We start from the raw sequence: 19984 nt of genomic DNA on the forward strand, positions 1-19984 counted from the left end.
CGATACAGAAGTTAAACAAGTCAGGGTAAAATTCCTGAGGCACTCCTAAAGGCTTTTCCAAGGATTTTTAAAAGCCTCTTAAAAACGGCAGCGGAGATCGAAGGCTGTTAAGGGAGCGGGGGAAAAAAAAAAAAAAAAAAAAGGAAGAAAAACTTTGGCAAGCGTGCAGTGTCTTACATCAATCTAGCAGTCAGCATCTATGTAGATGTTCTTTCCTCCTTTTGTGCAACACCCCTTCCCTCCTACAGACCACCCAAAGCCCTATAAATAATCCAAGGACTGTATTTTTTCTCCAGCTTTCTCTTCAGACCTCGGAGGGAAAATATCAGGCAGGAGAAGGGAGAGAGGAGAAGGAAAAGTGAGGAGGGGAGAGAGAGAAAGAGGAAAGATGGCTAGTGAATTCAAAAAGAAAATGTTCTGGAGAGCAGTGGTGGCTGAGTTCCTTGCCATGAGCCTCTTTATTTTTATCAGCATAGGCTCAGCTCTGGGTTTTAGCTTCCCAGTGGTGGGCAACAAAACGTCGACGAGGTCTCAGGACAACGTGAAGGTTTCACTGGCTTTTGGGTTATCCATCGCTACCATGGCACAAAGCGTGGGCCACATCAGCGGTGCCCACCTGAACCCAGCCGTGACCCTGGGCCTCCTGCTGAGCTGCCAGATCAGCATCTTCAAAGCGCTCATGTACATCATTGCCCAGTGCCTGGGGGCAGTGGTGGCCACAGCTATTCTGTCGGGAGTCACCTCCTCTCTCCCAAACAACCTCCTGGGGCTCAATGCGGTAAGCAGAAACCTTTTATTCCCCCTTTTTTTTTTTTTAAGTAGAAATGTGAGTGCAACACCTGTAAGCTACTGAGGACGTGGGTGGTGGTGGTGGTGTGGTGGTGAGCTCAGGCAGCCAATTGCTTATTGTAGCAGGGGGTCCAGTCCTGGCTGATGCCAGGGTGGATCTAGGGTAGTTGCATTCACTGCTATCAATTTAAGCACTTATTTAATTCTTTTATTTCGTAAGAGATGTCATAGGGACGGTCCTTTCTCCACACCCCCTTTTCAGAGCTGCAGGACGTTATGGTCATTAACAGTTTTGCTTATGTTCAGTTTTGTACATCCATGTTGCTGAAAGGTGCCCTTTGACACCGATTTAACTTTGAAATCACTGGGACTTGCATGACCGAGTCCCTTTGCTTCTTCTGTAGGTCTCAGGTAACACACCTTTGGCTCATGATGCTGATTAATGTGTATATGATCAATGTTATTTTCACTTCTATGAATGTGGCTCTTTTCCAATACCTAATTAATTGTTTGTGTAAGATGATGATGACTGCAGTGAAAGAAGCTATGGGAACAGTGAGAGAGATGGGTAGCAGGAGAAACTCTAGCACAAAAGGTGTGAGCATCACCTGTTGCATTAGGCAAAGTGCTAACATCCTGCCTGATACAGAACCCCAGCTGCATTTTCCTTGTTTTGTTCCTTTAGCTGTGCAAAAACGGGGAAGAAAAAACAAAACAAACAAACAAACCAAAAAAAAACAGAAGAACAACAAACCGAGTTCTCAGGTGTAGGCTAGAAAAAAAGAGGAAACAATTTAACAGGTTTTAGCCCTCTCCCATCCAGCTGCTCACAGCTATTGACAGTCACGCTGCACAGAAATTGCCTGACTGCAGCTCCTCCTCCTCAACATGTTGTCATTTTGCTGTTGTCATTGTACCATAACAGGAGCAAAAGTGGTAGTTACCCTTTTAAACATTAAATCATCCCATTGTCAGTGGATGTCAGTGAGATGGTCCTACAGCCACAGCAATACACAGAGGAGTGCTATAAATGGAAATTCCATTCCAGTCACTTATCTCACCTGATTCTGTTAAGAATAAGTATTTCATGTCTTTTCTGTGGACCCTTTCTTGCAGGATATTCCTGGCTGCAGTTTGAAACTTGAACTTATTTGAAATTTCATGCCTCTTAGATTTCACAGGGATATTTGGGACATAAAGCTCCAAATACAATATCTCTTCAGGAATCATTTTGGCAAAAAAGTAAAGAAAGGATGAAAAATATATATATATGTTTTAGCATTCTGTGGCATTGCAGTTATTTCCAAAAATAAGGCAGTGAAGTTTTTGAAAACAAAAGCTGACATTGAGGTCATTCCTGAGTAGCCCAGTATCATCCACCCTTTTGTCACTCTGGGGGTTTTCCGCTTACCTCCCTTGCTGAAGCCTGGTGCCTGCAGGGATCCCCCCCATGCCATCAATCCAGAAATGTTGATGGGTTAATCCAAAACATTTTGGGGAAGAAGAGGGAATCTTTTTATTAAGTCCAGAAGGCTCTGGCTGTGTGTGTGGTACGTGATCTTTCCCTCTGCAACCACTGGCAGGGAGAACAGCTCGGCCGCGTGGGACAGGGTATCCGCCCAAGTGGTTTCCTCGAGAGGTCTGACTGCCAGCTGCCATTAAGCACGGGAGGTCCCATTTGCATTTGGGCTTTTCCTTTTTGCTTGCCACAAAGGGCTGATGGGTGGCTCCTTGCTCCATCCCGAAGCCTTGAATCTGGCCGTTTGTAAAGTGGGTGTAGGTGACCACCCCAGCCTCGTGCTCCTCAGTCGGTGATCCTCCAGATTACAACGGTACAATTCAGAGCTCTGCACAAGGCCACCTCAGAAGAGAAAAACAGTAGAGTCACTGATTTTGGTAAGCCTAGGAGACTACTCCTTGAATCTCAAAAATTACCTTTGAGGGTGGAAGTCTTTTTCCTTCCTCTAGGAACACCTTTGGAATGTAGTTAAATTCATCCTTTCCAATACCATAAACTTTACTGTAAGAGGAAGCGTATGGTAAGTCTCCACCATGCCTGTTTTACAAATCTGGCAACACTTTCTGTGTTCTGTGAATTAGTGGATAAAATGGTTCTCACATATTGTGAAAAGCCCTGGTCTCAGTGCTTGTCATTGTCAAATGCTCAGAGTTTTTATTTTAATTCAATTTTATTTATTTTATTTTCTATTTCCCAGCCAGTTCTAAATGCTCTGGATAAAAGAGCAGTGGGGGGGGGGGGGACTTCCCAGGAGATGGGGAGTGCAACAGCTGTTCTTTTCCCTCGTAGGAGAGAACTGGAGAGGAAAGCACGTCCATTCATTTCCCACTGATGAGCTGGGACTGCCTGGGGATGGGAGATGAGGGTCTAAGGGGGCAGCAGGTCCGAGCCCAGCGCAGGGGAGAACAGCAGGACACCTCTCCTTGTGCAGAGCTGATCGCAACGGGGCGCATCCTGGAATCGCAGCCCAGCACGTTGCCTCCTTCAGCAAACAGAGGATAGGGAGAAACCACAGAGATCGGCTTTCCTGTCATGCTTTTTAACCTGAGGACAAGGAGGGGAGGGACAGAGCTGGCATTCCTGCCAGCTACTTAGTCTCCTTGTCCTTCTGGTAGAAGAGGAGGTATAGATTCACTATTGAGAAAAAGAATAGAAAGGAAGGGAGTGTTGTTTCTTTGGCAAGGGTGGGAAGAGGGCTTGGATATGCGTGACCGGGGCCTCTGTTCTGACAGTGCCATGGCCTTGGAAAGGTGTTTCTGACAGGAAAATCGTGCTGGGAGCAATTTAGTGCAGCCAGTGGCTATCCAGTGTCCTCACTGATGCTGGGTGGGACTGGATGCCTGCACTTAGATTCATCCTGCCCAGCTGTAGGACCTGCACTGAGGGGCCCAAGTGATGAGCTCAATTTCTAAGGTTCCTTTCCAGTTCATCATAGAGAAGGAGAGACAAATAAAGGTACTTCAGCTCTTAGATCCACTCAGATGTCCTCTAGAGAAACCTTGCTCTCTTCCTTGGCTGTAGAGAAAACTTGGTATGATGAGGTTCCAGCCCTGGGAGCCTCTGTTAAGTACCTGAAATAAAGTGTGACGAATCCATGCCTTACTGCTCAGAGGTAAAAAGGGATATAAAAGCAAATGAAACACAAAAAACAGACATGGAAGGTACAATGCTGAAGAGAAAGAAGGTAGCAGGAAAAAGCAGGACTGTCCTTTAACATGTTCAATATAAGGGTCTGTTTTACCCTGAGAGACAAACAAAGTGGTCACATATGAAGAGGTTGATCTAAACATCACTGAAGTCAATGGAAATTTTTTTTTTAATTACTTTGTCTGGTTCTAAATAAGAAATTCTGGACAATATTCAGAGAGGTACTTAGGTTATTCAGTCTGTTAAGACACAACTTCCCATATATTTTGGGTGTGGTGTGGCTGCCAAAGTAAAAACTTTGAGAATTGGAAAAGCTGAAAGTATGCAATGTTTTTTGTTTTTCTAAATATTTGAATATTTTTCCTTACATCATCTTATATCTTTATTTTATTTTATATATTTTTTTTTTGCAACTGGATTACTACATTTTAGAAATTTCCATTAGGTAAAACTGTAAGAGTAGAGAAAATCTGATCCAAAGTGCACTCATCTGCCAACATAGTTGGCTATTGTCTAGTGAGGACAGATCTGTAGTTTGGGTAATGGAAGAAACTATTCATCATGGGCAATTAATGACCAACAAAGAGCTCAAGCAGGAAAGGCGGGTGAGAGGAGATGTCTGTACTGTAAGGTAACATAATATTTGCTGTTCAGTAATGTTTATCTTGAGAACTTTTATCAGGCTATTAAAAGCACGTTGAGCAAATTTATTTATCTCAGGGTTGGTTTTGTTGTTGTCGTCGTTAATTTTGTGTGAAAATAATCACTTTATGAAAAATGCAGACATTGCTTTACAATTTCATAATTTTAAGTACTTTCTGTATTTCTGTATACTAATTAAAATGCCAGGAAATGTGCCCCCATAAGCTTCATGGGTCACAGTTTGAAATACTCTGCCGTGCAGTTTATAAAACAAAACATATTTTTTTAAAAGTTACAAGTGGATCAAAAATTGTAGGCAAGAAAAACAGACCTGAAGGTAGTTTTGCTCAGGGTAGATAAAGAGAAAAGAAAAACAACCAAGAATAACAAATAGAAGAAATCTGTTTTCAGAACCACTTCATAGACCAACAAATGTTATTTGTGCAACTGAAGAACTTTCTAGAAGAGCCAGAGATCTGTGGTCAGCAGATTAAGAGATCTGGATTAATTTTTTAAGACAGATGAATAGCCACGGATACCACTCCGGCAGTGTGGAAATCCGTTTGTTCCTGGAACACTGGATTTTCAGTGCAATTGTGTCTCTGCCTCCTTTCTTTCACATCTTTCCCATCCTTTGGAAAGTTGCCTCAGGGGGTATCACGGTTGATAGGAATCACCAGACTCCCCACATCTGGTCCTAAGCAACCAGCGATGGCCCTCTGACCATGGGAGCAGGACTTGCATGCTTGGTGCTGATGACTCAGTGCTTCCCTTTGTGATTTCCCTCCCTTTGTGCCCACACCCTCTGAGTCTGCTCTCCTCCAGCCTCAAATTAAGCAAAGTCTGGTTGTGGTGTTAGAACTTCCAAAATAAACCGAGAGCTTGACGGAGTGAGTGGACAATTGTGTAAGTGATGCTGCTTTTCCTCTGAGTCAGTACGGAGAATTGTGGTTCCAGAGGTGCCGCTGGATGGATGAGACAGTAGCTGAGTTCCTGACCTCTTGTGCTTATTAAAACCTTGTGATGCCTCTTTACAATGCACATTATGTCCTGCGTCTTCCTCAAGTTTCCATACTGTCAGCCTCATTCTCCGTGACATTGTCCTCCAACCTCCCTGTTTTTGATTAGATTTAGGGTCCTCCTGCCAAACTTGCCTGCGCTGGGACATCTGCGTACTTAGACATTCAAGCCGCGGCATGGGACCAGAAGCGGCTGCATTTTCTAAATGGTTCCTGCACATGAGATTAGCCCATGATTTTTAGTTCTTAACAAAGAGCACCAAAACAATACCTCATTATTCGATTTCGATCTTGCAGCAGCAGCCTTTTATGGCATGCCAGCATTGTAGGGAATCACACCATGCCAGGGAGGTGGGACACAGGAAAGGCACCTGCTCAGAAATGGCCATAGTCGTGGCTGCTTTCTAACGAGCTCGCCCAGACACAGCAGAAACATCTGGGCTGGGATTTAAAACTGATGGTTATCACTCATCCTCCAGTACCTTTGGCGATAACAGGGGTTATCGCTCTAAATCTTATTAAAGAGCTAAAGTAGAGTGGTTCGAAGTGGGTTTCACACCATGAACAGGGCCCGTGTCCGGAGGATCTAAGGTTGATTGTGCATTGTCTGAAAAACGCTCTGCAGGCATTAATTAAGGTCCTATTTGAATAGAAATGATAGAAATCGATGAAAAGTGTGCACAGAGAGTTTTAAAATGATGATTTGCATCAGACCTAAAACAATATTAATTTGGTTGATTGGTTAATGTTGTAATTCAAATTAATTCATGCTGGTTTTGTCTTGTTTTGTTGTGTTGTTTTTTTTTTTTTAAGCACTTTTTTTTTTCTGTGTTTGGCTGTCAAACTAAGTAAGATTAAGTATGACAAAGAAGGAAATTCATTTTTCCACCATCCTTCCTGACTGGTGAATAAATAGTTAAAAATATTTTCCTTTCCCTGGCACTCTATGCGTTATACCATATATATTTGGATATTTTGTGTATCAGTATGCACATCTATCTCTGCACGTGCTCTCACACACCGGAGACAGCTGGATGGATAGATGGATAGATAGATAGAGGGATTTTTCAGATGAGATTAATTCAAATTTGTGGTGGTAAAAACAACATATAAGTCATTGTAGCAGGGCTCATATACTTCAGCAGATAATTTGGACCTTTGAGTGGGCTGAGAATAGCATTTCTTTAGTCCTAAAAAATGTCACTATCTGGTTTGTATTATAGCTACCTTTAAGAGAAACATTTTTAAAAACAAGGATACCAAACCAGATCACAACTACTAAAGGAAGAAAAAATAAGCCTTTTAAAATTTCCTGTTTTTCTCAAGAGGAAATTGCCTGTTTTCTTTACAGCAATAGTACATTCTTGCTTATCTGTCATCCTCTAGCTTAATAGGGAGTATTCAATAACAGAGAGATCTTTACCTGATATCATAATTAAAAATGTTGAAGAAATCTTTATTCTTAGAAAAATCTGTGTTCCAGAGTTAAAGAAACTAGACCAAACTATTACACCAATGCATAACTTCATGAATAGCAAACTATGTGTATATTATGTGTCGGTGTTTCTGTATTCTCCTGCCTTTAAATTGCTGCTTTTTGATTAGAAACATGCAGAGGTACAGGCAGCCTTTTCATTGTGGGCTGACATGGTATCTGCCACAACGGGCCATCAGGCTGTGGCTGTGCTCCTCAGTGCCTCTGGAATAATGTAATAATAATGCCATGGAGCAAGTGAATGTCTCCTGGAGGTTTTCCTGGCTGGGAGCAGCATGTGGTTCTGTGTGTTTATTAATATACAACATGATGGGAAAGTACTACTCTTTCTGGCATTCAGAGCCAAAGCTAGTGTTGGTATTTAACTGCTGCAACTCCGCTGATGTCAATGATATGTGAGGTTAAAGCACAGCATTAACCTGTTAAATCAAATATACAGAGCCTGGCAGGCATCCTGGAGAAAACTCTTTAAACAGCAGGAGGGCAAAAATGTGTGCTGAAAAGTCTGCAAGGGGTTTCTCTTTTGGCATTTGAGGATAGGAAAGGAGCCAAGAAATCCTTTGTGTACTTTCCTGGTAGAGTCCTGTGCATCCCTTCTCCAGGAACCACTGAGAGGTACCACAGAAAACCAAACTTTTCCAGGCTCTTGACACATTCTGTGCCAAGAGAAGTCAATGAATGCTTTGAAAGCAGAACTGTGGCACATGTTTCCTTACACATATTCACAAAACTTCCCTTGAAGTTAATGATGACTGCATTTAAACTGAGGAATGAATAAAGTCAAGCTTGGCCCCTATTCCTTCCTTTGATATGACTCTTGATGAACAAGGTGGAGAAGGAGCTGGAATTGTTCCCCTAATTTCTGAAGTCCAGTGCATATATCCAGAGCTGTATTTTAACTCCATGGAAATACCAGGTCTTGAATGCTCTGCACAAGACTGACTGTATAAACTACCTCAGAGTTGGAAAGTTTGAAAATTTCACAGGTTGGCTGTAGTGTTTGTCTAGAAGTATAAAATGAATATTGCTTTGGTGCAACTGCCAACAACCACACTGTGATGTTTGTGCAAATCTAGATAGTTGTTCCAGTAACAACTTTGAAAAGTAGATTGTATAAAACTCAAAATTCAGATATGCCCTCAATTCCCTGTTGAAACACCATCTCCTTCTTGGCTGACAGTACAGGAGATCACAAATAGTTTACTGGTATAAATAAACGTTTCCAATGTATTAGTGAAAATAAACTACTTACTTGTGTTTGGCTGGGTAAAGAAAAAAAAAATCACCTTATCCTCTGAATAGAAGTGGTATACTTCTCAGCAACAACAACAACATTTCCCAGAGAAATTTTCCCACAGTCACATCAAAAAGTAAAAGTGCAAATGAGACAGTTAAACAAGTGGTTCATCTCCAACTGTCTGTGCTAAATGAAAGTCCTATACAGCTATTGACTTTTACTGTCTGTCATTGGCTTCATATGTAAGCTTTATGTGCTCGTTTAATATAAATGAAGCCATCACTCTTCTCTTTATGGCATACCAGGCTGCTGCAAGACAAAGCCTTGGCTAGTTTCTCATCAGCCTGAAGACAGGGTGGGAGGAAAGTTAGTCTTGTTCCTGGAGGGTGTCTGCTGTCCAAAGAATGGAAAATATGATTTGTGCTTTGGGAATTGAATGTGCCCCCTCTAGAGCTCTTAAGGCTGTATTTATAGGAAGGATAATCTAGCAGGGGACAATATGTTTTGTCCTTAGGTTCTGATAAATGCTTCTATTGTTGATCTAGGATATGATCCAAAGCAAATCCTTTGCTTCATAAGCAGCTTCATCTGAGTGCTCCTGTTGCATAACTTTAAGTGAAACTCTTTAGATCTTTACCTGACTCTGCTTATTAAAGAAATGTGACTTTTCTACTCTCTGAATCCTTAACACTCAAATAATGAGTACAGAAACATCCATTTCAGAGCAATACTATTAAATTGTAAAGAGAGAAAATAATAACTGTAGTTAAACATTTAAAGCCTCAGAATACATTTTGACCGTCAGTTAAATCAAGGCTTATATACATGGAGCTCTGGAATACCCTTCCAGCAGGAGAAAGGGGTGTCATCCAGACAGGAGTTACCAAGTTATTTTCATGATGGAGCCTGGAGCTGAAAGAATGAGAAGAGTCAGACAAAATGACTGGCAGTTTTAAGGGAAGTCGGAAGATTAATTTCTGAGATTACATTTAAAGAACATTGTGCTAAATAACTACCCAGTTAAACACTTAAATGTTAGTTTGGTATAAAAAAGCATAATTAATATTTCCAATTTAGGAATGAAGAAGAGAGCATGAACCATTTAAACTCACATGAAGAATTTTTCTTATTAAGAAAAATAACGAAAATCAAAGATGGGAAATTTTAAGTTACAAGAATAAAACATAGGAAGACAGATTATTTATACATATATGTATGTAGGTATGTATATATACATATTTATTTTTTGAATAGTCAGAAACAAATATATCCAAGGAAGTAGATTCAGATTTGGTTGAGGAAGATGCCAAAAATATTGCTTTAAGAGAAAAGTCTGCCACATCAGAAATAAGCAAATAACTTGTAATGCTGAAAACATCAGGCCTGGTGCAAATTGTTGGCTGTTTATTTGAGTTCAGCACACAAGGAAAGAGGTCTGTCTAATATAAAGACATTATTTACTGCAACACTGCTACTTAATTTTTTTTTATTTTTATTTTTATTTTTTTTTGTGGACAGAAGAACATAGTTTTCCCAGCATGAGTATTAAAAACACTTTTATTGAAGGTAGCAAATTCATAACTGGTCCACAACACTCTTATTATTATGTTCCAGACATACTGTTGCTGGGGTTCTCCGAAACCTAGCCTTATACAGGGGATGGCTAGGATATTCAAAGGAGAGAAGGCCCATCCAACAGTGTTGTTATATGTGTCAATATAGCTATGAGGCTTTGGTTTCATTTTTCTCTCTTGAAAAAAGCATTAACCAGCATGACTTGCAGTGAAGTGTTTCATAAGGATGGAGAAAATTGACATTCCCCTACTGAAAAATAGATTTGTACATTTCCAGAGGCCTACCATTTTTCAGGAATAATGAGAAAATAATCCCTGTTATATGAAAGTAAGCTCAACTCCAGAAGATACAATCCATTGCTAAGAGTTTGTTGGATGAAATGGGGCAGGCATAGCATCACATGATGAAACCACCTTGCATAACAAACTGTCTTATCCGTATAACAGGAAACAGGTTTGAATTTGATATAATTTTATTCCTAATGAGAAAAATATGAAGCCACTGGTGAAGTACACAGTTGGGTTTACCTTGGGCCAGTTTAATTTCCTGTACTTGTTTCTCTTGAAGGCAGACAACTAATATCATGTTGGGAAAAAAAAAAAGAAAAAAAATAAGGAAAAAAAAAGAAGAAGAAAACAAAGAAACAGAGAGAAAACATACCATTAGTTTGCCCATATTGTTGCCTGAAGATATGGAAGGCAGTCAGTTAAACATGGCAGCTAAGGGCACTTATGAGAAAGAAGCTTCCGTAGTTCCAGTCACAAATAAATCAAAACTGTCTGATGTTGTAGAGAAATGGAAGCAATGTGACTGCTACACATTTCCTCCGGCCAAAAAGCAGGTGCTCATCTCAAGTAGTTACTTTCACAGTCGTGACTGGGAAATGATTTTTCATTAAATTTTGCACTCAGGTCTAATAGTCCTCACAATATTACCTCTTTCTTGGCTCACTCACCGTTATGGACTATATCTGTGCAGAGCCTTCACAGTCATTGATCCACCAGCTGTGCCTCCACTACTTACGTATGTCACTAACTGTGCATTAACTCAGCTGAGGCACAGCAGAGGTGAGACAATCCTTTCCCAATTTTTCCCACAGGGCCAAAAAACTGAGGTCTCTCATGTGATAGCTCAAGACAGAAGGGACCTCAGAAGGTCACCAGTCCAGCCCCTTGCTCAAAGCAGAGTCAGCACTACATTCAAACCAGATTGCTCTAGGGCAACAGCTGCATTATCAGATAAAACTAGTCTTTGAAAGGGAAAAAGTTGCCTCATCCCTATCTCTAGTAATGCAGCAAAGAAAGGTTCAGTATGCCCTGAGTGTTTTCCTTAGCTTCCAACCAGATTCAGCTTGGGATACAGAAGCTTTCTGAATGATGTGTGATTTCTATAAATTTAGCAAATTCCAGCGGACTTTTTTTTTTCCCACTAACTTATCTAAAGTCACACTGAACTCAGGTAAAAGTTGTGATGGTGGCATTCAGCTCACAGAAGGATACACCTCACTACAGTTGTCTACATGTATGCTTCTGCATGTGGTCTGGGCGCTATTACAGTCAAAGGAAAATTACTCAGTGCAAGCTACTGCAGACAAGAGAGTGATTCAGCCGATCAGATATATTTATGTCTACATATAACTCTCAGATCTTGCCAATAATGTAACCCACTTTTTGGGTATGTTTCTGGTGCTTCTCTTGTCAAAATAATCGAGTGATTTAGAAATGAATTTCAGTGGAATAATTAATGTGAACACAAAGGCGTACAGGACTGGATTGCCTCCTATGGCATGGAAATTTTGTTGGAGATCACTGTGGGCTTCTGCATTCCATTTTATTCACTTACAGCAGATTTAGTTCCTTAAAGCATTGAATTTGTCTTTGAGCCTCACAAATCTGAAGCATGAAGGGGGCGGGGAATTAATCTGCTGTTTCCTGTCTTCTGACATTTTTTTCTGCAACCTTAATGAGCATCACCCAAAATACAAAGCATGTGAGGGTTATTGGCCTAAGGTGAGAAGAGGCCAGAGATTTCCCCACAGATATATCAAGGGCAAAAGCAGTGTCAGCCCATGACCCTGCCCGCTTACCTTGTTGTGACCACCAGTAAGCTGCCTACTAATACAGCACAGCAAGTCATTGCAGTATGGGTACAGGACACTGGAAAAGGACTCCTTCACTTCAACACTACAGTAGAGGTGACTACATCTTATGTTTCAAGACATTATTATATCTATTTAAGAACCAGAGATATGGTCACCTTAAATTCAGGATCTATTCAATAGAAGAATACTAAATGTTAAGACAAGTAGCTGATATTTACTTCTGTGTATCTTTATAGACTCACGTAGACAGGTCTCTTGCAATCACAGAATCACAGAATCACAAATTCATCTAGGTTGGAAGAGACCTCTAAGATCACCTAGTCCAACCTCTATCTGTTATCTGGGTAACCCTTACAAATCTACTGTGACCAAGGACTATACAAATATATGCATATGTATATATATGTTCATTTTAACTTGACACCTCTCCTTGGTTATGGGAATATCAGGAAATGCACCTTCCTACTACTCATGTTATGCTGGGATATGGTTAGTATGGTGAAGATGCATGATGTTCCTTGTGTTACTGTATCCTGATAGGTCCAGGGTGCTGCTGTAGTGACACTATAGCTCTGACAAGTAGGCAAATAACCAACATCTGTGATAATATACTTAAATACTGCATATCCACAAACCACAGAAAATGAGGACATCCAAGGCTTGCCTCAGTTTGCAGTGTTTTGGAACACGGCCCAGAGTTCTTGCTCTCACAAGGTAATCTTATGTCCCTGGCAGGCTGCGTAAAATTACATGCTAGAGGAAAGCAAAAGGTTTCCTATGACATTTCCAGGTTTTATTTGATTCCACACAGCCCATCAATAACTGTTGATTAGCAAGGAGAATGACCTCAAGTCACGTCAACCTTAGGACGTGAAAACCTTAGTGTTTTCCTGCAGGGAAAGGAAGACTATGATTTCCGCCTCTCAAAGATAAGGATTATCACAGGTTTTGAAAACGTAATTTTGCTCTTATTGTCTTTCTTCTTTTCTTGAAGCCCTTCAAAGCAAAGGGAAAGACTTAAGATAGGTCAGTGTTTAATCATCTCAAATGCCAAGGTCTTTTCAAATACTAACATGAACACGTCACATCTCAGATCTAGACTCTCTGGGGTTTAACGGTTGCGTTATAATAGAGGAAATCCTAGTTTCATATCCACTTTGGGGAATCTGTATATCACTCACTCATTTGCAAACATACTCGCCTTTTAATATTGACCATTCGGCCCTCCGAACGTGAGATAGGAATTTCCAGAGTCTATAGTACAAATTCTTTTATATCAGTAGGATGTGTTTGAAGACTAGATTGTTGATTCACAAATCCCACTGTCTTTGCAGCAAATAAAGTGATTATTTTAAAAGGGCATGGCAGAAGTAATAGAATACTAATTTAGTGTTGTATCAGGTGTTCAGTATAGATTTCTGGAACATGTCATTTTCACAGCCAGCTTATATGTACATATTTATGACAAATTTTTATTTCTTACACATAGTCTTATTTGTGTTGAAATTTTTATCAATTGATTTTAGTTTCTACTGCATAGAGGCTGAAGGAACCAAAATGACCGTCATTTCAACAAAAATTCCCTTTTATGTGGACAAACTGCTTCTAATTCAGTTCTACATATTAAATAAAAAGATATAAAAATATTTATGCTTCTGATTGCCAAAATCAATATATTTTCACTCTTTATAATGTACCTAAACAGATTTACGTTAGCTGAAAACTCAGGCAGTATTTTCCAGTGTTAGAAATTTGATATTATCCTTTGTTACACAGAAGAAACAAGAAAAGTGAATAGCAAAGGTGGAAAGCGAAGGAGTTCAGCTAATCATCCTTATGTTTTAAGGTTATTCAAAGATTAGTTTTAGAGAAATTATGTTGTAAAACCATAAAAAAAAATCATGATTTCCCATACTTTCATTACTCTTTGCAGATCAAAATAACATGTAATTATGTTTTTGTTATGTATGACCTTGCAATTTTTTGTGCAGAGGCTATGACAGATGGGATAACCTACTGATAGCACTATTCTTGAGTGTAAATTTTGCAGAGCTTGCTTCCTACACTGAGTCACTCACATTCTCAGTTTATCTGGCCTCTGTCCAAGTTCATGTTTTATCCGATCCATGCAATGCAATTACTTCTGCTTAACAACAATTTATTCAGCTCAGACACAGGCTTGTCTTGTCTTAACTAGCATGCCAGTGAATATAGAGATTAGAAGCAGAACTCAAACCTGTTATATCATTACATCTATAGTTACTTGTTAAGCACAAGTTTCTGATAGTACTACTGAAATATGAAATTTCTATTGTTTAATGTTCATTTATGTAAATTACTGTGGCTTCCATACATTCTACAAAATTTACATTATTAAGAAACTCTACTGATTCCATGATTAATAACACAGATGGAATATCTACATCTGACAGTGTGAGTTTTGCTGGCTTTACTTCACTAAGAAACTGAATTGCTTCCTCCATCAGCCCTGTAGGATTTCTGTATTGTGGACTTTTTTCCTGACTCCCAAAGAAATTGGGTCGGATTCTGTTCAGGTCTAAGATACACACAAAATTAGTCTCTGTATATGTTGTTTTAAAGCTCTTGTTGTAGTCAGATGTGATCTAGAAAATATAGTCAATAAAGGACAGAGCTATTCAGTTGACTCTGAAATGATCACCTACGTTTCATCTGCTGAGCAGCTCATCCCCATTGACTGTGCTCATTGCCAAACCAAGTTTAGAGATAATGCTGCCTGAACACTGGCCTGTAGAGCCATTTTAGATACCTTTGGTCTCCTGTGTCACATCTGCTAGTCCCACATGAACACCATGCATATCCCTGGGTGTTTCAAATGGCATTAGATGCATATTTTCAGGCAACTGAATCACAGTATAGGTGAATTAATATTCAGGAGAAAATCTACCCGTGGTGCTTGCATTCTGCAGGGAATTGCCCACATGAAGTCCTTGTTCTGAAGAGTTCATACTGAACAGCAGAAAATAGTGGTGGGAGAAAAAATGATTAATGTCACTTGTAAATAACAGAGATAGGTACCTTCTTCAAGCTACCCAGAGCTATGCACCTTTCTTACTCTATTTGTCTCTTCCACCTCCTGCCCATGTATGTTTGGCAATCGTTGCCAAAGTCAAGTTAAGCAATGTTTAACCTAACCACAACATCCTCATTCTTAGAAGCAATGAATAAATGTCATGACACTAGAGTTCATTTTTATGGGTAAACTCTATTGAAGGCAAATCTTTGACTCATTTGTCTTTCACACGTACACCAGCTACGTTCTCATTGTGTCTAGTGGCCGAGTGTTCACTTTGGCTGTGTGCAACAACCTTGTTATATCAACAGCAAAAGCTGGCTACATTTCCCCTCACGTACAGTAGCATGTGTTTCCTATTGAGACAACAGATCCCCTGAAACTTTGATGTCTGGTTGAAGACAGATAGGAATACCAGCTGACATTTTCCTTCTTGTCTCCATACAGCTTTCAGATGGAATCAATGCAGGCCAAGGACTAGGAATTGAAATCATTGCTACCCTCCAGCTGGTTTTGTGTGTCCTTGCTACCACAGACCGGAGAAGGACTGATGTCTCAGGATCAGCACCTCTGGCCATTGGTCTCTCTGTTGCCCTGGGACACCTTCTTGCTGTAAGTTTTAGCTCTCACAGTTGATACCTGCAATGTTCCACAGCAAGCCGGGCCAGTGAAGGCAGGTAGATGATGGGCAACATGGTACTTTCATCCTTCTCCCTCCTCTTCAGAGGCTGACCGTTTCTGCAACACTTGTGGCCCTGCTCCCTTGAGCCATGCAGCTGTGGCTATAAGTGCTGAGATTGAACACTTGTGAGAAGGAGTCACTGCACTAGGACCTGTTTCCCTGTTGGGATGGGACAGTGATGTGGCAAACAGTTTTTCCCCCTTTTTCTGAGTAAAAGTGGGTGGATTGAATGAAGCTCTTGTGTGCATCTGATCCATTCTGTAGACAGCTGCTTAGTCTCCTGTGTAATGAAGATGCCACATGTGCCTCAGCACCTCACCACTGGTTCTCTTTTCAACTCCTAGATTGATTACACCGGATGTGGAATTAATCCAGCCAGATCTTTTGGCTCAGCGCTGATTGCTAACAACTTTGAAAATCACTGGGTAAGTTGAAGAAATTAGTTTAGCTCACAAGAGATTCTGCATATACACAACCTTCAAAATCAGAAACATTTAAATCCATATCATTAACACTGAGTTGGTGAACTGCTGTTTCTATTTCGTTTAAAAAAATAATCTCCTTTACTCCTCACTAAGAAGACTGATAATTCTTCAAGCTGAATTTGTATGTTCAAACTAATACAGCTGATATTATTTCATTATTTCCCATTATTTATTTATTTATTTATTTAACTTATTTTAAACTTTAAAGCCTCGTTATACTGAATTCTGTATTGAGCATATATTGTTTAAACGGAGTTTGCAAGTTGTTACTGCTTAATCCAGTCAAACCTAATTTAGGAAGGCTCCTAAACACATTTATAAACTGAAGTGGATCATCCAATATTTGAAACCTAATAAAATGTTCATCTGCCTAATGTTAAGTGTTTACTTATGCACTTCCACGGATAAGTGCACTGAAAACACTATAGATTTTACGATTATTCCTTGTGGTTAAAATGAAGAACTTCATGAAAATTTGCTTATTTCAATAAAACTGAATAAAGCAGGCTAATATAAAGGCCCTAAATGAGCATGTGCTCTTGAATATTTAAAATTTAGTTTGTTTCAACTCTCCTACTCATTTTGGCAGCTATTTGCATAAGAATTCATGGAAGTCCGGTGGTAGTACAGCATAGTTCTGAAATTTTGGATATGGAAGCCATTTTAATTTAAAGATTAAAACACACAAAATGAAGACACTGTTGAAATGTTGTCATTATCTCCCTCTTAAACACTTCTATTGGGAAACTAAGATACTGTTGCTAAACAAGTAGCTAATATTTTCAGAAATGTGTGGAAAAATTATTTGCCTTTGTAGAGAGAGAGAGTAAAAAAGAAGGAGAGGTAGTAATTCATATTAAACCTCTGATATTGCTGAATAAAGAAAACATGTTTTCAGACCCAGTATCTCTTTGGATGTATAGATTCCTCAAAACTATCCATTGTTTCTAATAAATTCAATCTATCTACTAAAACATTTTTATTATCTCTCCTTCCAAACTTTGTTTGCCTTACATGGCATATCACTAGCTAAATAGTAGCTAGTAGCAAATTAAACCCCTAAATACATCCTCAATAGGTATTACTTTCTAATCCACCTAAGTATCACTGAAAGTTGCTGTGAGAAAGGAATCCAATACCTTTGCTACTTTTAGAAATTGTTCCCCCTCTCCCTGCCAAATATAGCTTGAGCAACAGTGATGTTTTACCAATAGATACAAAATTTTAAATACCAGGTGTTGATAGCATAGTCACAGGTGTCCATCTCTGGGTCTGTTCAATTCAGGGTGAGAAATTCCCAGTTTCTTGCCTATGTAATTACGGAAATATTCAAGTGATAGCCTATACTTTTCATGTGTTCACTGGAAATATCATGCATAAAAACTTCAGAGGAGATTTTCAGAACAGGTTCAAATGCATTAATACCTGATGTACTAACTGGGCTTGGACCTGTGTTCCAGATCTTCTGGGTTGGCCCAATCATTGGAGGAGCAAGTGCTGCCCTCATTTACGACTTCATCCTGGCACCCAGAAGCAGCGACCTGACCGACCGAGTGAAGGTGTGGACCAGCGGCCAAGTAGAAGAGTACGATCTGGAAGGAGATGATATGAACTCCAGGGTGGAAATGAAGCCAAAATAAAGAAGGACAAGGGGAAAGGGGAGGGGGGAGGGGGGAGCACGTTGGTTTCTGAAGATTTTATCAGTGTTATAGACTTTTTGTAAACCAGCAAGAAGTACTTTGTTGGTTTTTGTTTATTTGTTTGTTTTTTAACTCAATATGGTTTTCCATTTTTTGCCCCTGTCTTAATAACACTTTCATACCTGGGGCTATCCAATTGTGAAGTCTACAGGCCAAGAAGTCATTAGACACTTGTGCATGAGTTAAATAAATTGGGTTGAATTTTAACCCTTCCCTCACCACCACCAAATTTGCTGGTGTATTTAGTGTGGCTAGTTCTCCCAGCACATCATGCAGTACTGATAAGAAGTCTGTTTGCTGAAAGAATAAATACATAGGACAAAGGGACATCTGTACCAATAATAGGGGTTTTGTACCAGAAAAAAGATATGTATTTATACAGACATGCAAGGCTGGTATCTAATGTCAGCTGTGCTTATTAAAAATAAATAAAAATAAATCTCTAATCATTTTCCAGAAGCATTTTTTGGAAGAAAAAGCCACTAATAACTATTCCTTATTTAGAATGAACCATAATTTTCTAATTGATTGGTAATCTTCAAGAAAGAGGACCAGAAATGTTGTTGAGCAGAACAAGAACCTTCAGAGTCCCCAGATCTATTTACATTTTCCAGTGTTTCATCCTCTCTGAACCTGCATCCAGCCCATTGTGAAGAGAGAGAATATATGACCAAAAAATGTATAGATATATGAATTCCTGGGAAGTAATAACTAGAAATGAAATTGGAAAGTAATAGTAACAACGGCAACAGGAACAGCATGGTCCTGATACATAAACAGGACATGATTGTTCCTGTGACTGTCCTGCTTTTGCTTGTCTTTTGTAATTTAACTCTACATTTGAAAAGAAACAGGATTAAAAAAAAAAATCCTCTTTCTTTCTGACCCCATTTTAATAGCCAGTGTTATGACATTCAGGGACAATTAATAGATATACACACAGTATATTTTCTTTCTAAAGAGTGACAAATGCATACCTGTGTGTAAGTCCATTTTGGGGGTCATTCCTTTGGTTTTATATATATATATATATATGTTTATATAAATGTTTTATACAGAAAGTTTAGTATACAGTTTTGTAAGAAAATAAGAGCAGAAGATAAGTGGAAAGAAATGAAGAAGTGCTTAGCAAAATAAATGACACTGGAAATGTAAAGAAAACTAACACGCTAAACAATGTGGAAGACTATTTTCTGTTTTTGTTTTTGTGTGTGTGCTACTTTTGATTTCCTGAGTAACCCATAGCAGTAGCTGGTCTTACATACTAACTATAGAATATAGGTCAAGCAGATAGGTGCTGATATACTTGTTCTGCACTAAACCATTTTGCATAAGAAATGAGACCCAGAGAAAACTATATAAAAACTGCACACTTAACCATTCAGACAAGCACCCCAGATGTAATATGATGGGTGTCTCCTGATAGAGGCAGCATGGAAATGGGAATTGAGAGAGGGTTGACATGGAAATCCATATAGGTTGGATCATTTCACTGAGTTGAGCAAATGTACAATGAAAAAAAAAAAAAAAAGGAAGAAACACCAGCAAACTGAAACAGAATGTGTTTTATCTTTCATGTTTACTTTTGGTGTCTTATCCCGTGTATTGTCTATGTAAATACAGCATGATTGGATTTTGGGGTGGTTTAAAAATAAACAAAATCAGTTGTTCTAACACATTAAATGTTCATGATTCCTGCTTTTTATGTTGCTCTGCAACACAATGCATTTTCCTTTGCTATAGCATTTTCCAAGTGCCCACCTATAAGCGTACAGCTTCCTCATGAGGGGAGCAGAAGGGCGGGCGTGGAGCTCTGCTCTCTGAGGACAGCGACAGGACCCGAGGGAACGGCATGGAGCTGGGACAGGGGAGGGTCAGGCTGGGTGTTAGGGAAAGGTTCTGCACCCAGAGGTGGTCGGGCACTGGGACAGGCTGCCTAGGGCAGTGGTCATGACACCGAGCTGCAGGAGTTTGAGAAGAGTTTGGACAGTGCTCTCAGATATGTGGTCTGATTTTGGGGTGGTTCCATGTGTAGCCAGGA

The 19984-nt window shown here is 39.6% G+C and overlaps 1 protein-coding gene across 1 annotated transcript; it reads left to right on the top strand.

Annotated features, from left to right (window-relative positions):
• Positions 1-291: 291 nt before the first annotated feature.
• Positions 292-19621, top strand: AQP1 (aquaporin 1 (Colton blood group)). The gene is made up of 4 exons (XM_083825493.1): positions 292-778; positions 15524-15688; positions 16103-16183; positions 17704-19621. Exons 1-4 carry the CDS (start codon positions 389-391, stop codon positions 17881-17883), a joined length of 816 nt encoding a protein of 271 aa, XP_083681619.1. The 5' UTR covers positions 292-388; the 3' UTR covers positions 17884-19621.
• The last annotated feature ends 363 nt before the right edge of the window (positions 19622-19984 follow it).

The sequence above is a fragment of the Anser anser genome (genome assembly GCF_964211835.1).
Source record: "Anser anser genome assembly, chromosome: 2".
Lineage (NCBI taxonomy): Eukaryota > Metazoa > Chordata > Aves > Anseriformes > Anatidae > Anser > Anser anser.